Source organism: Chinchilla lanigera, unplaced genomic scaffold (genome assembly GCF_000276665.1).
Source record: "Chinchilla lanigera isolate Chin_1 unplaced genomic scaffold, ChiLan1.0 scaffold00039, whole genome shotgun sequence".
Classification (NCBI taxonomy): domain Eukaryota; kingdom Metazoa; phylum Chordata; class Mammalia; order Rodentia; family Chinchillidae; genus Chinchilla; species Chinchilla lanigera.
Window position 1 is genome coordinate 4,494,336 of NW_004955440.1, and position 19,691 is coordinate 4,514,026.

The 19,691-nt window shown below is 37.4% G+C and overlaps 1 protein-coding gene across 1 annotated transcript in view; it reads left to right on the top strand.

The window, feature by feature from the left end:
* Positions 1-19,691, top strand: part of Thsd7b (thrombospondin, type I, domain containing 7B) — a 780,466-nt gene that overhangs the window by 439,839 nt on the left and 320,936 nt on the right. The window contains exon 10 of the mRNA XM_013517433.1: positions 5,288-5,403. Within this exon, the coding sequence (XP_013372887.1) occupies positions 5,288-5,403 (116 nt within the window). The remainder of the gene's footprint in view (positions 1-5,287; positions 5,404-19,691) is intronic.

Genomic DNA, 19,691 nt, shown 5'->3' on the forward strand with positions numbered 1-19,691 from the left:
TAGTGTCTGGTGTGTAGTTAGTGTTCCATAAATAATTCTGAAATTCATTAATTGACCTATATATCAGAAAGTGATAGAATATGTAAGGATTGGATATGAAGAACAGGAAACAAGGGAAGCTAATATTTATCCAAGAAAATATATTTTATACACCATATAAATTTGGTCAAAGGAGGCTGTCATCAAGAATAATGAAGAGGGCATACATGTGGCTTGCTCTTATTAACTCATAGATGGTATTTCTGCCCTAATGTCTAATTCTACATTGCCTATGATATTTGTGGAGGCATCAACTTATCAGTTGTATTTTTTAACTTGCCTTTTGGTCATAGCACCATGATGTATGGACTGGTGAATTAATTGAGCTATAGACAAACATGGACAGTGCTACATCAACTGATTCAAGTGATAATCTGATTCCTGGGGCTTCAGTGAAATCCTGAAAGGTTTTGATGATATTCATCATGGGAATTCCTTTTATCTGAGAAGAATTTCAGTCTTGAAAATTTTTACTTGCAAATGTTTTTTAAAGGTGCATGAAACATTATGATACATACATAAAAAATAATTATGCTTAGAGATAGAAGTAAACTCCATACAAAATGAGGTAAACTAATCCTTATAATAAGAAAATTTAGCATACTAAAATCTGATATCTCCTTCATAAAGTTTTTCAGCCTTGGACTACAACAGGAAAAGTCCACTTGACAGGAATGTAACTTGTTCATTTCTTAACAGAGGACATTAGTATTGAGACTGATATACATTGAATATTATCATATTTGAAAGGGCTATTTGGAAAGAACTAGTTGAACTCCAGTTCAAATAGTCCTTAAACTGAATCTAGCAATTACTTTGACAGTTTTTATAAAGGTATCTGAGCACATTAGTTTATTCAAATGTTAAAGACATTGTTTAATAAAAAGTTAGCCTTATCAATTTAAAGTTGAAAGTATAACCCATAAACTAATATGTATTTGTTTGAAAATTTACACATGTGAGACTAAAATATTATTACAGTGAATAAACTTCAGCTTGGTTACAGTTTTCTTTTTTTTTTTTTTTTTTGTTTTTGTCCGGTACCTGGAACCGAACTCACGACCTTGCGCTTGCCAGGCAGGTGCTTTTGCCGCTGAGCTAAATCCCCAGCCCCGGTTACAGTTTTCAATATAGAAAAATCACGGCACAGATGTTTCTCCAGCATACACACACACACACACACACACACACACACACACACACACACTGCTGGTGCTAATTGCTTTGTATGCTGTTAATGAGGCTGGAGATTTAGCAACCTAGTTTTAATTCTTACTGTATGTGTCCCAACAACACTGCTTAATATGAGCAGCCTACATTGACTCTAGTCAATTTACTTAATTAAAATTCTTTGAGGTTAATGAGATTAATTGAGCTAAGATCATAATACCCAATGTCCAGTGAAGTACCCAGTGAGATTATCAGCAGTAGAAAATTTCTTTATAAATATAATGTTCTTTTTCATATGAGAGCCTTTACACTAGAAATATATCACCTGTCACTTGTAAACTTCTTGGGGTAAGGGTAGGGGATAGACATAAAAAGGGAGGAGAATGTTTCCTAAAGAATACTTCCCTCGGAAAAGGAAGCATGTCTCTATGGAATGAATGAGCTAAAGTAATGTCTATTTCTAAACCCAGTGCACTGAGATGCACAGAGTTCTTGCACCCCTTGGTTGGCTCTTGGGTTTCCATACAATTGTGCAGGTGAGAATGTCCTATTTATGAGTAATAGAACTGATCAAATCAGAAAATAAGAACTAGCTAGGACACAACTGAACCCAGAAACTTTATAGGTTATTGCTGGGCTTTTGTTTGGTTTTGTTTCACTATCCAATGCTGTTTTTCTTTTCCAGTTGCAGTGTCGAAAAGAATAATAATAGCAAAGATTAAAAACACAATTCAAAGCCTTTCAAAGTTCTTGATAAGGCACTTTCTGCCTTCAGTGTGAAAACACCTGGCATTTTTGTGAAATATTGTAATGAACAGCTCCATTTAAACATGCAGTGTACAAAATGTTGGCAGCTTTGCCCCATCCAGTGAGTAAGATGAATTTGTCAGTTCCTCAGTCCGGTGAGTGATCCAGGAGATGGAGCGTTGTGTGTGCACCTTGATGACAGAGGCTCTGTGACAAATGGCAGGACTGTAGAGCTCTTATCTGATGCTTTGCAGCACAGTGCTTATACAGACAGAGCTGGAGCCTACAGGATGACCAAGAGACAGTGCATATAGAGCATTCCAGAAAATACAAGTAGTGCACGTCTAGAAACATGTACGTATTGCAATGAAATGCATTCACTCTTTATCAAGAGCAGCGCCATTCTAGGACCAGCGCATTTATTTAAAAATGAGAGTATAAATTATCACAAAAAGCAAGGAGCAATACATTGTTTACTAACTAAAAAAGTGAATCCATATGTTACCCTCAGTTTCAAGGCTGTATTTTTATTTCGGAAATAGCGGGAAAAATTAGTCAAACATCCCCTATGATTTGTTTTTGTCTTCAGTAGCACTTTATACTATACAATGATTCACTCACTGTCACTAAATATTTATGCTGAGCTAAGATCTGGTATTTTTAAAATACAAGATAGGATTTCACCATCAAGGCATTCAAATGATAGAGCAAATAAACCTTATATTGTTTGGATGCTGAGGACACATAGTTTGCTAGTAGACAATGATGACATTTCTGAACAATGATAGGTAATTTATGGAAATGGGAAATGTAGTGATAGATTGAAAGAGGAAGTTGAATGCCTGAGGAAAACGTAAGACTTACTGGCAAAAGAAATGAGCAAAAAGGCAGTTTTACAGCCAAAAGAATATTGGATCCTTCCCAGACCAGAGACCACCTGCATTTCCAGAAAAGTTCTCAGTTCATCACTTCTGTAAAAACACTGTAACCTAAGCCGACCCTGTCTCCCAGGGCAAGCCACTCTTTCTCCCGAATTTAAGGGAAGGCTGACAGAGAGAAACAGGGCCACCTTCTGAAAAGTCAGTATTACTTGCAGTGAGACTTCTTTGTGAATGATTTTAGTAAAGGGTCAATAGAGTAGACAATTTCCAGTTCCACGAAGATGAACAGACATTGCTAATTGAAGTGAAGAATAGCCCTGCAGTATAAGAATAGAAAGCTTGGCTTATCACATCCAGTGTTTCCACGCTATTTTGTGGATGTATGAGAGTATTTGGAGGGTTGACATGGACCACATAACCCATGATCCATACAGCACACAGGAATGCGCATGTCTTAGCTACTTTTCTCTTCTTGCTGAGACACAATACCCAACACCCACAGTTAAAGGGAAAGGTTTATTTAGCTCACAACTTGTGGAGGTTTCAGTCCTTTTTGGATTGGCTTCAAGGTAGGGTGGCACATGGCTGAGGATCAATAGTTCATGGCAGTGGAAGACAACAAATGCAATGAGAGAGGGAGAGAGAGAGAGAGAGAGAGAGAGAGAGAGAGAGAGAGCAAGTCTTTTTCTGTCCACTATATTGTATTCAGTCTACTGGGATTAGGGCAGTGTCAATCAGTGCGAGTGACCCAACCATCACCTACCCTTAATCCCAGCTCCTTTAGTCCTAGCATTGCACCAGGAATCAATCACACCTCCGGGATTCAGCCACCTCCAAAGAAAAAACCCCGTCACCCCATGAGACTTTGAGGGGACAACTAGATAGGTGTTACTTTTTTACTTCTAGCCATATACCAGGAGAGATTGGAGAGGTGTTAGTATAATTGGCAGATCAATTTATTTTTATTAGACTTCAAGGTAAGAATAAAGGACTTGGAAATGATTTCAGTGCTTTTTGCTATCTGGACTAAGTTAAGATATAAATTTTCTTTACCAGAAGAGCTTGTTTAAGTGACACTGTAACCTCACAACAACACTGTTCCTTCTATTCTTATACTCTTCAAATGAATCTATTCAGTAGATTGTGTGTGTGTGTGTGTGTGTGTGTGTGTGTATTTGTAAGGATGGTAAATGATAATCCTACTAACAAGGATTTATGGAGCATATTTCCTGTGGATATATACATTTTTCGTATTAATCTATTTTAACAAAGTATCACGTATTCCATGGGAGGAATAAAATAGTATAGAGGAACTGATGAAGAAAAGCCTACGCTCCACCGTAACAATGTAAAGCTGAAGAGTGACCCACCCTTCTTCCAGCCACCCTTTCCCTCCTGTCCTGCCATTGGCACTGCTCTGTGTATCCTCTGTATTATACTGTGTCTTTATGCACACATAAACATGAATATATCTTCTTAGTCTCCCTTCATTTTCTGTTGCTTGTCTCCTAACTCTGCAGAATATATGTTCATAAATTATTCATGCTGTCTCTTCATGCATCAAGTTAAAATGCTCATCCTTTGATTAACAGTGAACTTAGGCTCCTGCCCACTCACTTCCCTCCTGACTTCCTTCATGATGCAGCCTTCTGTTGGTGGGTGCACTACTACTTTTGCTTAATATTGCATCCTTAGAACCTTTGTCTTAGGCATTTCAGGCTGCTATACTAAAAATGCCCTACAATGAGTGGCTTAAACAGCTATCATACACTTCGCACAGTTTGGGAAGCTGGAAGTCTTTGTAAGTCACAGCCTGAACATGTCCTAGTGATGGCTGTCTTACCGTTTGCAAATGACCTTCTCCCCAAATATGGTCATTAAACTAATTATTAGCATAATATCCAAATTGTTTTGTTTCTTTTGTAAATGTTAGTTGGCAATTTGTTATTTGCAGTCACTTGCACTTTATTTATTCTTCCTCATCAGTCCATATATTCTACAGAAAAATATCATTGGTTAAATATCCTAGATTTTGAGTGCTTGAGATGCATAATATTTTAAATCATCTTTGATGATTTTTCTCTGTTTCCTTTTGTAGGATGTCTACCATTTGATATATTAACTTCAATAAACTTTTAAAAAATGTTTCTAATTTGCTTCTTTGGAAAACTCAAATATTTCTTGAAATGATACTGATGGTTAGGTATTTGTTTGACATTAGTTTCAGGGATTTTTATTCTTCTTCAGCCTAGCTTAGTCATAAGTATTTTGGTTACTGGGTTAGGAGAACTGAGATCTGCTGTGAGCACTTGAACAAGTAGCTTCACCTCTTGGGTTCTTTCCTTCTTCATCCATAAAAACAGCATTACGTCCTTAATATTTTCTGTTCTAAAGTCCTGTGGTTCCGTGTTAAATTGCCTGTTCTCCCCACGGTCTCTTCATGTTGACAGATGTCCAGATTCTACTCGGCCTGACACTGTGCGCCCCTGTTTCCTCCCGTGCAAGAAGGACTGTGTGGTGACGGCCTTCAGCGAGTGGACACCCTGCCCCCAGCTGTGTCAGCCAGGTAAGCGGGGCCTGCTTCTTAGTGTTTTCTTTCTAAACTGTCGGATTTTTGTTCTGCTAAATAAGTCAGAGATTGTAGACTATGAACACCCTGCTTTTTTATTTTCATGGTAGGCATAAGGTTAGTAAAGTATATGAATCAATTCTTCTATTTACAAATTCTTGAGAACTTGGAAAGGAAAACACATTCAGGTATGATATGTCATAGTTTCACGGGTACTTATTCCAACAGTATTCATCACCTACTGACCTTTTATGGCATTTTGTGCATCCATTATACAGGGATTTCTAAAGCATCGTTACCTTCCCAATTTTCTATGTGGGTCCTATGTTGTTGGACCCAGTCCTATGACCTCTGTTTGAGTACAGGGCCAAAACACTGATTTCATCATACATAACCTAGTGGGGAAATAATAACAAATGTTAAAAAGTTTTAAACAAGTACAGATATTGAAAACACAGTTTTAAATTTCCCTATTTGTAATGGTGGTGCTTTATATACCTGGGTATATTTAAAGAGGTATTACCCAGGATACTTAATACCCAAATCCTAGGGAAATATACTGGGGTGAAGTGACCCTCTTTCTTAGAGAAATCTTTCCTCCATAATGTATTGCTATATTTCCCAGTGAGCTATTCTGCGTGGAAATAAAAGTATCCTTAGTCCTGAAGCTCCTTTATGCCTATGATCTGAAGTCCCTTTACTCTAGTATTGTCCCCCTCATATTTTATCCCTGCTACAGTAGGGAAAAGCAAATACAAGAAAAAGAAGGACAGAAATCAGTTCACTTGTTGGCCTTTTCTTGGCAGTCATGTCCTGTGAAGCAGGACAGGGCTCTCAGGATTGCCTTGGCCTCCTGGAAGAAGGGAGAATGAAAAATGCTGTTGTGAGAGGAAGACATCAGAGGTTGAGAGCATTAACACTCTCCTTAGAAAATCCTGGTCCTGTGTGTCTGGAATGCCCCTAAAGCTCTTTGACTCATACGTTTACACCAGTGCTTCATGAAGTCAACATGAAAATATGGCCAATATTGGCTCAGGATTGAGTGCTTGTATGATGTTTTATATCTGTACTATTTCATCTTCTTAGCATTCCTTTGCTGTAGGATCAATATGGTAGCATCCAGTCAGCTTTGTTTATATATAGAATCAGAAATAAATACACTAAATAAGAAAGAATTATGAAAATAAGTTGAGATATTTATCTGATCTTTTGAGGAGTAAGGATAAACAGAGTGTCTTCTGTAAACTCTCCCCAGTGAACACTGTCTGTCTGTCTGTCTTTGTTTTTATAGAGATAGAGGGCCTTGCACTGAGCCACACCTCAGCTTTTTTTTTTTTTTTAATTTCGGGACAAGTTCTCATTAAGTCACTAAGTTGCTGAGGGTGGGGTTGAGCTTGCATTTCTCCTTCCTCAGCTTCTCAGAGTGCTAGGAATATAAGCATGCACCATTACCCGCCCCCTTCCTGATTAAAGATCCAAAGTAGATGAACTGGATAAAAATGGTTTGTTGGCAGCCTGGTGAGTGTCATTTCTGGATAAGATGGGACAGAAAAGCTACTGACTCTATTCTGAACCATTTTAAAAGTAGCCATTAGGGGGTTGACTCTGGGAATTTTAATGGTAATGTACCTGAAAATGTTTCAGGTCCTTAAAGATCAATACTGGTTAAATGCAAGGAAATAACATAGTGCACAGCGATGGAGTTTACTGAGGTTCAGCTCCTTCTTTTAGTGTTTTTCTCACGAGAAGTTAGCATAATTACTCCATTAAAGGGTTATAAGGTACAAAAGGGGTGAATTGGAGAGAATACTGTGCTTGTACCCTAAACTTGTTGAGGCTGTCAAAGTCTTCTGACACTTGGAGAGCAGAGTAGGTCTGTTGAGCTAGAGATTATTCCAGCCACTCCTATTTCATACATTCAACATTGAAAAGAACTCCTTCTGCAGCCTGGGAGTCTTCTTCTAACTTTGGCTAGGGGTAGAGGAATCACAGGATGTAAAATAACTTTTCTTCAAGCAACTTTAAATTTTACTTCAGTTTCCCGAGATTCAATTAGTTGTTTAAATGGTTGTCATTGTAATGAAAATAGCATTAAGCCTCTGTGGTGCCTCCAACTTTTCAAGCCTAGATAATTCTTTTCACAGCTTGGCAGCCAGGGACCTGGAGGAGCAAAGATTCAATTTTCAGATTTCTTCCAGCTTGCTACTTCAGTCCTGTTTACCCTGTGCTTAGTCCATACCTTGGGACCACGATATCATTAAATAACTGTGGATTAATTAAGAAACATGACCAGAGGGGAAGAATTCTGGAGGAAATGGTACTTCTAAATATATGGTTCTTAAACTTTCTTGCATCTGAAGCACCTGGATATGTTATCCAAAAGCATATTTCCAGTTCTATGACTAAAAGTTTAATTCAATAACTATGAGCTAGGTACCTAAAATTAAGAAGCCATAATCTCTGAATGGTGACCCCCTTTCCCCCATTCTAGGCAAAATGGCATAAATACACTAGCTAGCCCTGATGTACCCTTAGGCACATGGACCTTCTTTCAGATCTTCGACTGTTCCTTCCAGTTTAAGAGGCTGTAGACCAGAGCTGAAGAGTAGATGCTGTGTTTCCACAAGGCTGTAGTTTGATTTCCAAGTTTTCTGTGTCACAAATATGTTATTGTCTCTTCTGCCTCAGTTTCCTCACTTATAAAACGAGGTTCATAATTATACAGTCCTATGAGGTGAACACTTCTACCACTGCCTGGCAGAGTAGACATAGTCACTCGTCTACTTTGTGTGGGGCTGACACACACACCCTTCAGCTGCATTTCCAGACCCTGGTCTGCCTTTCCCTGAAATACTGATCTCATCTCCCAGGCTGCCTGGATAGCCTATGAAACAGATTATCTCACAACATTTTACATATCCCCTTATTAATTCACCATTCTTATCTTTCTTTGCTAATCCCTATTAGACAGTAAACTCATGAAAGAAATGTAGGAATTGTGTTTACTGCTGGATCCTTTAAAACACCAAGCATAGTATGGACGTATACTTGTCACTTAATAAACGTGCTTTGAATATACAGCCATTCTGACAAGACATAGAAAATTGTGAGTTTGAATCTAGGCGTGGATTTTCCATCCTTGAAAGTGCCCTCCAACAAGTATCTTGGGGAATCATGGTGCTCTAAGAAAACACTTCTCATATTTTCTGTGTCTACAAATCCCCAAGGGATCTTATTAACTACAGATTTCCCTCTGTAGCCCTAGAAGAAGCTAGGGATCATACCTTTGCATATGCTTTCACATGACTTTGAGTACAAAGCTTGAGGTGAAGTAGGGTTCATTAGAAATTTCTGAGCAAGGAATTGTCACTGTCAAAGCTGTAAAATGAGAGGTATGGGCCCGGAACATATCAGCAAGTGAGGACATAGGTAGAAAGGTAGTTGGGTAGAAAAGAGTGGTTTAATCTAAACTGAGTAATCAAGAAATGGGTCTCAGGAGGAAGATGGGCCTGAGTAAGTTGTACCTTTGACTAGTGAGGACAGAGGACCTTCTTTACCTGCTGTGGTTTCAGATTGGTTATGCAGGTGCTCTGCAAAATTGACAGCACCATGGAATCACCTAGGGATCTCTAAAAATCACTGAAGCCCAAGTGCTACTCTCAGGCATTCTGACTTAATAGATTTGTGGGAAAATTGGGAAACTGATGAATAATGTGAATTCTGAACCAAATCCATTCTAAACCTCTTAGAGAACCCAGGTGATTCTAGAGGACCAAGTTTATCAGCAGTGATTTGTGTTTTAGCAACAGATGAGCTGTGTTTGGTTTCATTTTGTCCTGGCTGGGTTTATGAGCTAATACCTTAAGACTTAAAGGCATTTTCAAGACATGAACAATCACTGGCTAGAAGCCAAACCGTGTTTTTTTTTTTTTTTTTTTTTTTCCTTATCCTTCCTTATCTGAGTCTTTCCTTGCAGGATTAATAATAGTCACACATTCGTCTAAACAAACTACAGGTCTGTCAAGTTTTGACCCTGCTGTGGCCTCTGTAATTTTTAAGTCCTCATTGCAAATTAATTGAATGATTAAGAATCATTTCATGGACCTTTTAATTTTTTAATTTTTTTTTCTATTTTTTTCCTGTTCTTTCTTCAGCCTATACAGCAAATCCCTGCCTGAAGCTTCCAATGTTCTTTTCTTAATAATATCACCAGCTTCTTGCTACAGTATTTCTCAGCCCTATGGGGATTTTTTTCAGCGCCTAGATGTCTGAGAATCAACTCATCCCTCCTCAGATAGACTCTCTTCAGGTTGAAAGGAAATCTGCAATACTAAACCTCTTCATAGGTGACTGCTATAAGTGGTAAAAATGAAGAACACTCGTATAGACTGAATATTTTAGAACATGATTTCATATACCTTTTAACCTACTATAGGAGATCATTGCTAGTTGTTTTAGGATAATGTTGCAAATTATCTCAGTCACTGCTGCTGTTACTCTTATATTTCATAGTTTTACTTGAAGGCTGTAAATCAATACTGGTTTTTTTCTAGATTTCTAGCAAGATATATTTTAAGGACTCTAAAAGTTCAGCATTTCTTTTTTTTTTTTGGTTTTTCTCCGGTACCGGGAACCGAACTCACGACCTTGCGCTTGCCAGGCAGGCGCTTTGCCGCTGAGCTAAATCCCCAGCCCAAGCATTTCTTAATATATGAAATTTCAAATGTATACATCATTTAATGCAGAATTAAAAACAAAGTATTAAAAACAAATATATTTTGTGTATGATAATAGCACAGCACACATATCAGCTCATGGACATTCTTAGTTTGTCTACATTACCCAATTCCCCCCTTATTCCAACAGACTGATCAAATAATTCTCAGATAGTTTACCACTTATGGAAAGCAGGTATATGGAAGAGGTAAAGTTGTCAGCCTGGAAAATAAAATATGGCGCATGTAAAATCTTGATTTCTATAAATTTTTAAAAACTATAGTAGTAATAATTATTTGTTAGTCTCATTAATTAATGTCTGTGAGAAGTAGCTTAGTTAACTTCCACCTCTAGATAGCATCATCATGGTGATACAAAAACAAACGGCAGACTGCTTCAGCGTACTCAGTAGGAAACCTCATTTGGTGGTAGCTGTTTCCTCCTAGGTCAAAGCTCTTGGAGTTGTGCCTTGAATTTCCAGCATCAAAGACAGCCAGTGATTTTTTTTAAACATTCAGGTAGTGCATCCTAACAGTTAAGGGTATGGATTGTCAAGGTTAGACTTCCTGGGTTCAAACCCTTTCCTTGTCACACAAATCACTTGAAACTCTGTGTTTCAATTTCCTCTTTTCCAAAATGAGATATCAATACCTACTTCATTCAACTGATTTAAGGAGACTAGAATACATAGTACTATGCCAAGTACATAGGTAAGTGTTATCATCATCATCATTATCATTATTTCATTATCATTATTTAATGATGATGTTGATAAAGTTACATAAGGTCAGGAAATTTTATTATGTAATTATCCTGCAATATTAAGTCTCCTATATGCTGTAATTATGATTCTTGTTTTTTATCTGTATTTTTCCTAGATAGACTTATAAACTTCAGAGAACAGGAATGTTCAGTTCCATAGATGTCTGTCATAGGATGGCATTCAATAACAGTTGTTGAATGAATGCATAAAAGAATTTCATACCTTTTCCCTGGTCATTCCAAATTCTTCAAGTTTTGTTCCCATTTAAGGAAAATGTAGTATGAACATTTGTTTAGCAGGTCTAGACCAGGTAGGAATTGGTCATTTCAAACATCAAAGAGGTAAAAAATTACCTAACTATAGTTCAACATTTCACACATTCAGTGTGGGCGAGTACCATCCTTCCTCTTTACTTCCTTTCCCCCTTAAAGTATATGTGGTCTCTCACATCTTCCCAGAGCAATATTCTTACCTTTGTCCCAGGGAAGCAGATAATACAATGCTTATTTATTCCAAAGAATGGAAGTGACTGTGTTTGCATAATCAAGCTTATAAGTCTGGGGCAGAACCCCCAAAATAAATGTTGAAGGAAATTGACTACCTTTTCTGCCTGTAAAATAATTGAACCTAACTTTCAATAAATTAGGATACTATTATGTTTTTCAAAGAGTTTTGAGAAATTAAATAAGATGTATATCTATGCACCAAACCCAGCGTGATATTCAGAGTGCAGTTGCTTTTGTCTGTACAGATGTCACTAGTGTGAGTTGGTCCTTTTAATCCGTAATTTAAAGCCCATAGATCACCACATGGTACTAGTGCTCAGTAAACATTCCTGTAATTTAGTAGGAGGAATGCCAGAACCTTGGGCTGTAGAGATTACAGTTCTCAATCATACTTCTGACAAACTGTGGAGTTCTGGAGATAAATTCAGAAAGATGCCTCTCAATTCATAGGATGAAAACATTAATGAATAAAATTCTCTTGATTAAAAATTATTTTAATTTTTTTCTCTCATATGTTTTTCCTTAAATAGTGGCACCTTTTGTTTGTTATCTATTAAAATGTTTATATTATTGGATTTATTTAAAATATTTTTAAGAACATTTCTTCAGAGTTCCATGACCATTGTATCCAGACAAACAGAAACACTTGGATTAGAACAAAAACTCCTGCTCAGAGTTCAGGACTTTTAGTTGTGACCTATAGCTCTCCTTCTGAGCAAATGTTAATCCAAGTAATATTTGACAGGGCAAGTGTTCTTAGTCCATACTCTTTCCTCCCATTTCTTTTTTTCCTCTGCATTTTGGAGCAGAGACTGATGTACATATATTAATATGTACAGTCCACAGTATCAGCAGGCAGATTCTTCTTTATTTCCTTCAGTGGTCCTGGGAGGTAAATCTTAATCATTCATGACTAACAGGTGAGGAACTGTTCTTTGGTGGCTCACCATGTTCTAACCAGAGCAGAATTTGAATTCAGGCATTGTTGACTCTAGATCCTGTATATTTTCATCCAAAGTCTAATTATTTCCTATATCAGTATATACAGATCATCTTACTTGTCTATTAGCAAGCCAAGAATTTAAAGCCCAGTACTTATGGGCTTTGTACTTCATAGAGTAGATCAGCAAACCTTGTACTTTATAGATCACATGTTAACTTTCACAGGTGCTGCTTCACAGGCTAGAGCACAGTGGGATGAGAAAGGAAAGCCGTTGCATTCATTTTCTCCCATAGAGAAGGCATCAGACTCCTTAAGAGTAGAACTTGTGGACACGGAATATAAAAGGAGCAAAAACCAAGAAAGCCAGTGTTTAAGCTTCCTATATCATCTTGCCTAGTTCCTTTATACTGTTACAGAAAGGAAAACTATGCAAGCTCATCTTTTGTCATTAAAGGGCAGTGAACTTATGCACCAGAACTTTCTTTCATCTCAATGCCTCTTCCCATCAGATTTATAATTGCTATACTTTATCAATAATACCTTTCTTTATATATTATTATATTTTTAAATTTTATTTTATGTGACAATTTTTATTGTATGTTTTCATGGGTACAAAGTGATCTTTTGATAGATGTATACATGGTAGGATATCTATATTAAGCTGATTAACATATCCCTGACTATAATTAACAATGTATTATATATTTCAAAATTTCTAAGAATAATTTTAAGTGTTCTGACTAGCCTATTTACCTCAATGTTCTTTTTTTTTTTTTTTTTTTTGTTTTTCTCCGGTACCGGGAACCGAACTCACGACCTTGCGCTTGCCAGGCAGGCGCTTTGCCGCTGAGCTAAATCCCCAGCCCTACCTCAATGTTCTATAGAAATAACTATTATTACTTCATTTTACACGAGGAAATAGAGGCCTAAAGATAAAGCCCAAGATTGCTAAAGTAAGTCATTTCAAAAACACATGGAATCCATCACTGGGTTCCTGGTATTGGACACCCGGTGTGTATAAGCATAGAGCGGTAATTAAAACTGATGTAAGTCCCAGAAGTGTGGCAAGTTCAGTTCAGTGACAAAATATGGAGGATCAGAAATATAAACGACCTAAAGGAACATGCAGGTATAACATGGTATGTACACTGCTAGAATGTTATGACAGAAGTTGACAATAAAAATCTGATTTCTGTCTAAACAGACAAATGTCTTTCTCCTCATGACTACTGCTTGACCAAATCTTGCTGAGGTGGAAACTCTTTTTTATCTCCTCCACAAAGCTTGTCCTGATCCTTCTGCTAAAGAAAAAACCACTGCCATTTACTTATAAGAGCTTTGAGTTTGTCTTTTTTTATAGCTGAGTGATATTCCATTGTATAGAAATATCATATCTTTTTATGCATTCCTCAGTTGATGGGCATTTGGGTTGTAAAAAAACAAGAATAACCACTTCTGTCTTCATAAGTCTCAATTCCTATCTGAATTGCTTACATTCTAGCTATTGGGACAGATGATTTTTGTCCCTCTGAAGATTTTGAACTCCTTAAGGGCTGAAACCTTGGCCTTTTCAGTGTTCATTTCAAAAGTAGATCTTAATAAACCTAAGTCACAATGAAACTCAACAAATGCATGATAAAGAACGAATGTCAATAGGAACAATCTGCTGAAGCAAGTCTAGCAAACTGCTAAGAGGGAAGTTAGTTTACTCTCAGAACTGTTTCTCTCATAGTAATTTACAGTAACATTTGACATGATGCTAGCTACACGATGTGTTACTTAGAGAGTCAGATTTATCTTGCTTTCCTGGAAAAATATGATTGAAGGGAAAATATATTTAATTTCAGTTGTTCATTCATTTATTCATTCTTTCTATCATGTTTGCTTATTACTATTTATAATGAAGTTGCTTCTCTTGGAAGCAAAGCCTGTTCAGTTGCAAATTCTTTAAAGCTTTTTACCCTGAATTTTACCTTTCACCAGAAGTCTTGTGAGGAAGAAATTACTGTCATCCATAATATGACCATAGGAAATTTAATCCAAGTTTGAATAGTGCTGCTTTTTAAATCAATTTCAAGGCTGTAAGTTTCAAATGCAAAATTATGGTCGTTGAAAATCTTTCAGTAGTGTTGACTGACCCAAGGTGAAACAGACTAACTAAAATAAGCTTCTGAAAGTGTGGTCCATGGTCATCCAGCTCAGATCTATGTGGGATGCTTATTCTGACTCTAAGGGAATCTGACTTTGAAGTGGATACTGGAGCCCCCAAATCTGCATTTTAAACAAACTTCCCTAGTGATTCTAAGACTCACTGAAATTTGAAAACCACTCCATTGAAGAAACATTTAATATACAAATTAACCAGTAGATTTCCTAAGACACGTGGTGAGCACTTACTATAATTGTTCTAATCAAAACTATGTTGGCTTTTGTGGAGCAGAGACATGAAGCTACAGTGGGAAAAAGGGGGCTGGATGGGAATTTACAGCAGATCTCACAGCTGTTTGAAAGCAAGAATAGAAAATCCATCTGCTCATTAGGGAAACCAGAAATGCAGAAAGGAACTGAAGCACCTCTCCTCAGTCTATTGCTGATGTGGTTTTTCTACTCTGATTCTCTACACTCTCAGAACCTGTAAGAACATGCACCAGAATGCCTGTCCATCCCTCATCTCAAAACTTAACTCAAATACCCATGCTAAGTGGCAACTTCTATTCAAAATTTTTATCCAGTTTACTAAGGAAAAGAAAATGGTGGCCAAGGTTTTATCTCTCTGTGACTCATCAGACTGCTAGGACAATCTTCAAGGTAGAGACCCACTTGGCAGGGAAAGGGGACAGTAGTGCCCAGTGGGAGCATGCAGTGATACTGGAACATCCCCTCAGAGGGGGCTGCGGGTGGGCTGGGATGCAGACTGTGTTCTCTAAGATCCTCAAGGTCAATTCTGGAAGAAAACCATCCTGTTCCTTGTGCCTCCACTGGTCTTCCTGGGCAGGGCGAGTAGCTTGTTTCCAATGCAGAAACTTCCCTTCTTTCACTTCACAGCTTTGTTTGGAAGAGAACTGTTGTCAGTCAGATAAAATGTAGAGAACAATGAATCTCCAGAGAGTATAAATGAAGTGGAATAATGTCCTCATGTGGATAGAAAGTGGAAGGAGAGAGAAAGTACTCTGTGAGCATGATCTGGGCAGATATTTTACTTCAAATAAACAAAATATGTAGTCTGCATGTACTTGAATTCTTACCAAATGCCTTGTTTTTATTTCTATTAATGCAGTATCACATGCACTGCTGTTTTATCACAAACCAGCATACCAAATAAAACCAAATAAATTTCAAAAGAAACAAAATAAATATACACAAATATAGTGCAGGGAGTTCTCTTCTTTATACATGAAACTCAGTGTTATACTTACTTAGCTTGCTTTAAAGCACTATTAAATTTTCACTTAGCAGCCAAGTTATAGTACCCTAAATAAATCATCTGACACACATGGATATTCAAAATGATTTCTTACTAGCATTGGTGGCAAAACTGAGTTTCTTTGGATGCAGAAACATTTTAAAAATGCTTTTACTTCTGCCTGGTTTCATTCTTGTTTTTCTAGAATTCTCTTTGCACAATACAATATGATCCCTATTTGTTTATAGAGGTATATTAGCCGCTCTTCAGAAACCAACCTACCCAATTTAATTAGGAGTTTATTTTTAGACTTTCAGTGCACTTCCTATGAAGAAATAGAATAAATTAGTTTTGATTTACCCAGGGTGTTGTACTTTAAATTCATGAAATAATCTTTTGGAATTGAGAAGAATAAATTATTTCTTACTTCCTTGTCTTTAGTCCCACTGTAATATGATTCTAAATTAGAGTGTGTTTTTCAGAGGTTTTTGATTTACTGGATTAGTTAATATGATATAGATTTATAAGTTGTTTAAATTGTATTACTATAACAAATCCAAGAGTTAAAGGTGGAGTTACACATTGGGATCTTTATTTGTCAGTTTGAAATTGCAGATTTTATATGAATAGCAAATAATTTTTATATGGCAATAAATAAAAAAGATATTAAAGTTGTGCTCCAAATGAAGTAAATTGCTCATGATTTAGACAGTTTAACTGTTCCATAGTAGAAGAATCAGCACTGGATATTCTGACACTATCTTCAAGTTGTTTCAAAATTAAGTTGCTATGTATGTATGGTTCAGATAGAATATCTGAATGACAAGATTTCAATGATAAGGAATAAAATACCCACAAAAATAAGTGTAGTAAGAATCATAGATTGTCATTTTAGATATTGCCAAGTTAAATTATATTTGCTGGTACCTAAAATATACTTATCATAAATTTACTCTGATGCCCTGTGGATATAACCAAAGCATAAGTGAAGATCACAGGAACATGGTGACAAGTTTTACTGGAAGTGTACGTATTCTAACTTGAGCTAACAGTATGCTTCCCCTTAGCTGAATGACCACAGTGCCTAAGGAATTGATATTTGCTTTTGTTCAGCTTAGCACTTAATTATAGTCTGTCTTGAGCACCACTCTAATTTGTTCTTGTGTAGCAGAAAGAGGTGAACCTTCACATTTAAAATCTAACAGACTTCTGGTGAACTTGCAGTGTTGCTCCTTGTTAGTTGCGCTTTGACATTTAGTTTACATCTCTAAGACTCAATTCACTTAGTTGTATCATAGATATAATAGGTGACACCGTGACCTCTGTAACACATTTTGGTAGGATTTTCTTATCCCACGTGAAGAGACAAGCTCAGCAATAATTGTTCTGTATAATATCCAACTTGCCCCCGATATTTCAAGCAATGTGATGAAACTCATATGTGTGTTATCTACCATAAGTAAGTCGTAGGATCCAGGCATACTCTTGCTTAGGCAACAACCTTAATGAAGTTTATAAGTAGAAGAAACTTAGACCAACCAAATCACTCATGTGTGTAGAGACAATAAAAGACTATTTTTGTAGCAGAACAAAGTAGATGTTAAGTAAATACATATTTAATGCATTGCATGGAACAGGAAATGATACAGTACTTGATCAACAAGGTCTTTCATGGTCTTGGACTTCTAAGACTCTCCATGGGAATACAAGCAAACTGAGACACTGTCAAAGCAGAGCGAGATCAAAGTATCAGCTGACTCGCAACCCCGCAACTACTCAGCTCTTTCTGGACTGCTAAAAACTCTTTTTGAATGAGCACAGCTGAGAACAAGTCAGAATATGTGCAACTTCTGAGCAGATATATTCTGAAGAAAGAGAAGAAGAGAGAGATTAGAGCCATCCAAGTCCATTTCTTTCTCCAAAGTAATGATTAAATGCCACACAGCCTCCCCACAGGAGACGTAAGTGGGAGAGACGCAAAGAACCTGGGAATTAGAAGGACTCAGGAAATGGGTCTCTCTTCACAAGGAAGGAGTCCCAGGAAGGACTCGTTCTTGCTGCCTGGTGCTGTGCAACTTTGCGAAGCCCCAACCAACCCACCTTGCACTACATTCTTCATTTCTCTCTGCTGGCCATCATTTCTTCTGACCAACCACGTTCCATACTTGCTGCCTCTTCTCCCTGAAACTGTCAAAACTATTGCTGATAAATATCCAGCCGTAATCCATGTATGATGATTAATCAAGAAATTTCATCTTTAATTAGGAATAGTATTTATATTTGGCTGTAAAAAAGGAAACAGTATCCTGAATTTGGAGGCAGGACATCAACAGTTTATTGTGACCTCAGTGACGTGCTACTATGTGCATAATGAGTATGAGTCATTCCACCTCTCTGCGCTCACACTGCTTACTGGGAGAGGAAGATACCCCCTCTCTTCACAACATATGAGGCACCTGGAGGATGCTTGGACCTTAATAAAGTTTCATCATTGCATTGCTATTTTCATAATAACAATTCCATTGTTTTGGAAATAGTGAGTTTATTCATGATAATAAAACAAGGCCAGTGAGGCCTGGGAACATGCCTGTCACTCTAAGATATGAATCACCTTAAGCATAAAGGTCACTTTCTTAGCTAAAACAGTAAAAAAAAAAAAAAAGGAAGAGCTCTGCTTCCAGCCCTTTGCACTGGTGCTTTTTGATTGACACTTGGTTTCAGTTTGAAATGCCATCGCCCAGGAGAGCCTTTCTCTGACCACCTCCAGAGCCCTCCCTCTCCTTGCTCTTTCTTGAGATAGTCCTCACTTCCCAATAGTTAGGTTTAAGATTTTTGACTTTATAATGCTGAGAAAGCAATACTCACTCAATATAACTGTTCTTCTGAACTTGAATGTCAATCTTTTCCTCACTAGTGGTGTGTGGTATGATCCTCATTCACAATGAGGGCCAGTGGCAGCCCCAGCTCCTGGTCAGCTTTGTGATCCCTGTGTAAACAATGGAAACTCTGCAATGTACTGTGTTGCTAAGCTGTGATATGTTGAAATTAGGTACATTACATGCCTTTTGGTGTAGGTATTTTCAGTTTAGAATGGGTTTATCAGGATGCAGTCCCATCATAAGATGGAGAATATCTGTATTATTTCCTCATATCACTAACCACTAACCCAAATAGAACATAAACTCTGAAATGTATTAACAGTGGCTGCCACAGTGAACACTGTGCCTATATCTTTAGGGAGTGACTAACGTGGTGTGTCATTGAGTCAGTAACCCTTTTACTGTATGAGTATACCATGTTTCATGTTAGTTGCTAGTTACATTAAGATAAGTAAAATGAGATTATTTAAATCAAGAAACTTTTAAGTAGGGGACTCATAATGTAAATACATGCTTTCTTAGCTAGAACCAGCATAGGGAATTATGCAGCCAAAGTGGTTAATTTGTCACGCAACTTAAAGGAGGACAGGGTTATTTTGGCTCAGTTTCCAGTAAGTTTAGTTCAAACTTCACTGAATCCAGGGAAAAAAGGACATGGTGGAAGAGCCTCGGAGAGGACAGCTGCTGATCTCATGACAAGCAGCAGAGAAAGAATAAAGCAGCTGGGAACAGGAATACACCTTTCCATATCACACCCCCAGCACACCCCCCGTGACTCACTTCCAACCGAGACCTCCACTCCTACCAGTACATTCAGCTACTGAATTCATCAGTGCAGAACTCTACTGCTGAGTGTAGCGCCTCTGTAATCTGGTCACTTTCTGAAGATGTGGGGCTTTGAAGAGACATTTTAGATCCAAAGCGTAAGCATCTAGAAGCCATTCTGTCTTCAAGCTGTCAGTAAAGTACCAGTCGTGAATAGGATTATTTTAGGCCCTTAGGTACATAAAGCATTATCATAGTAGGGCAACATGGATTATTTTAAAGATTTTTTTTCCAATACACAGTTCATACT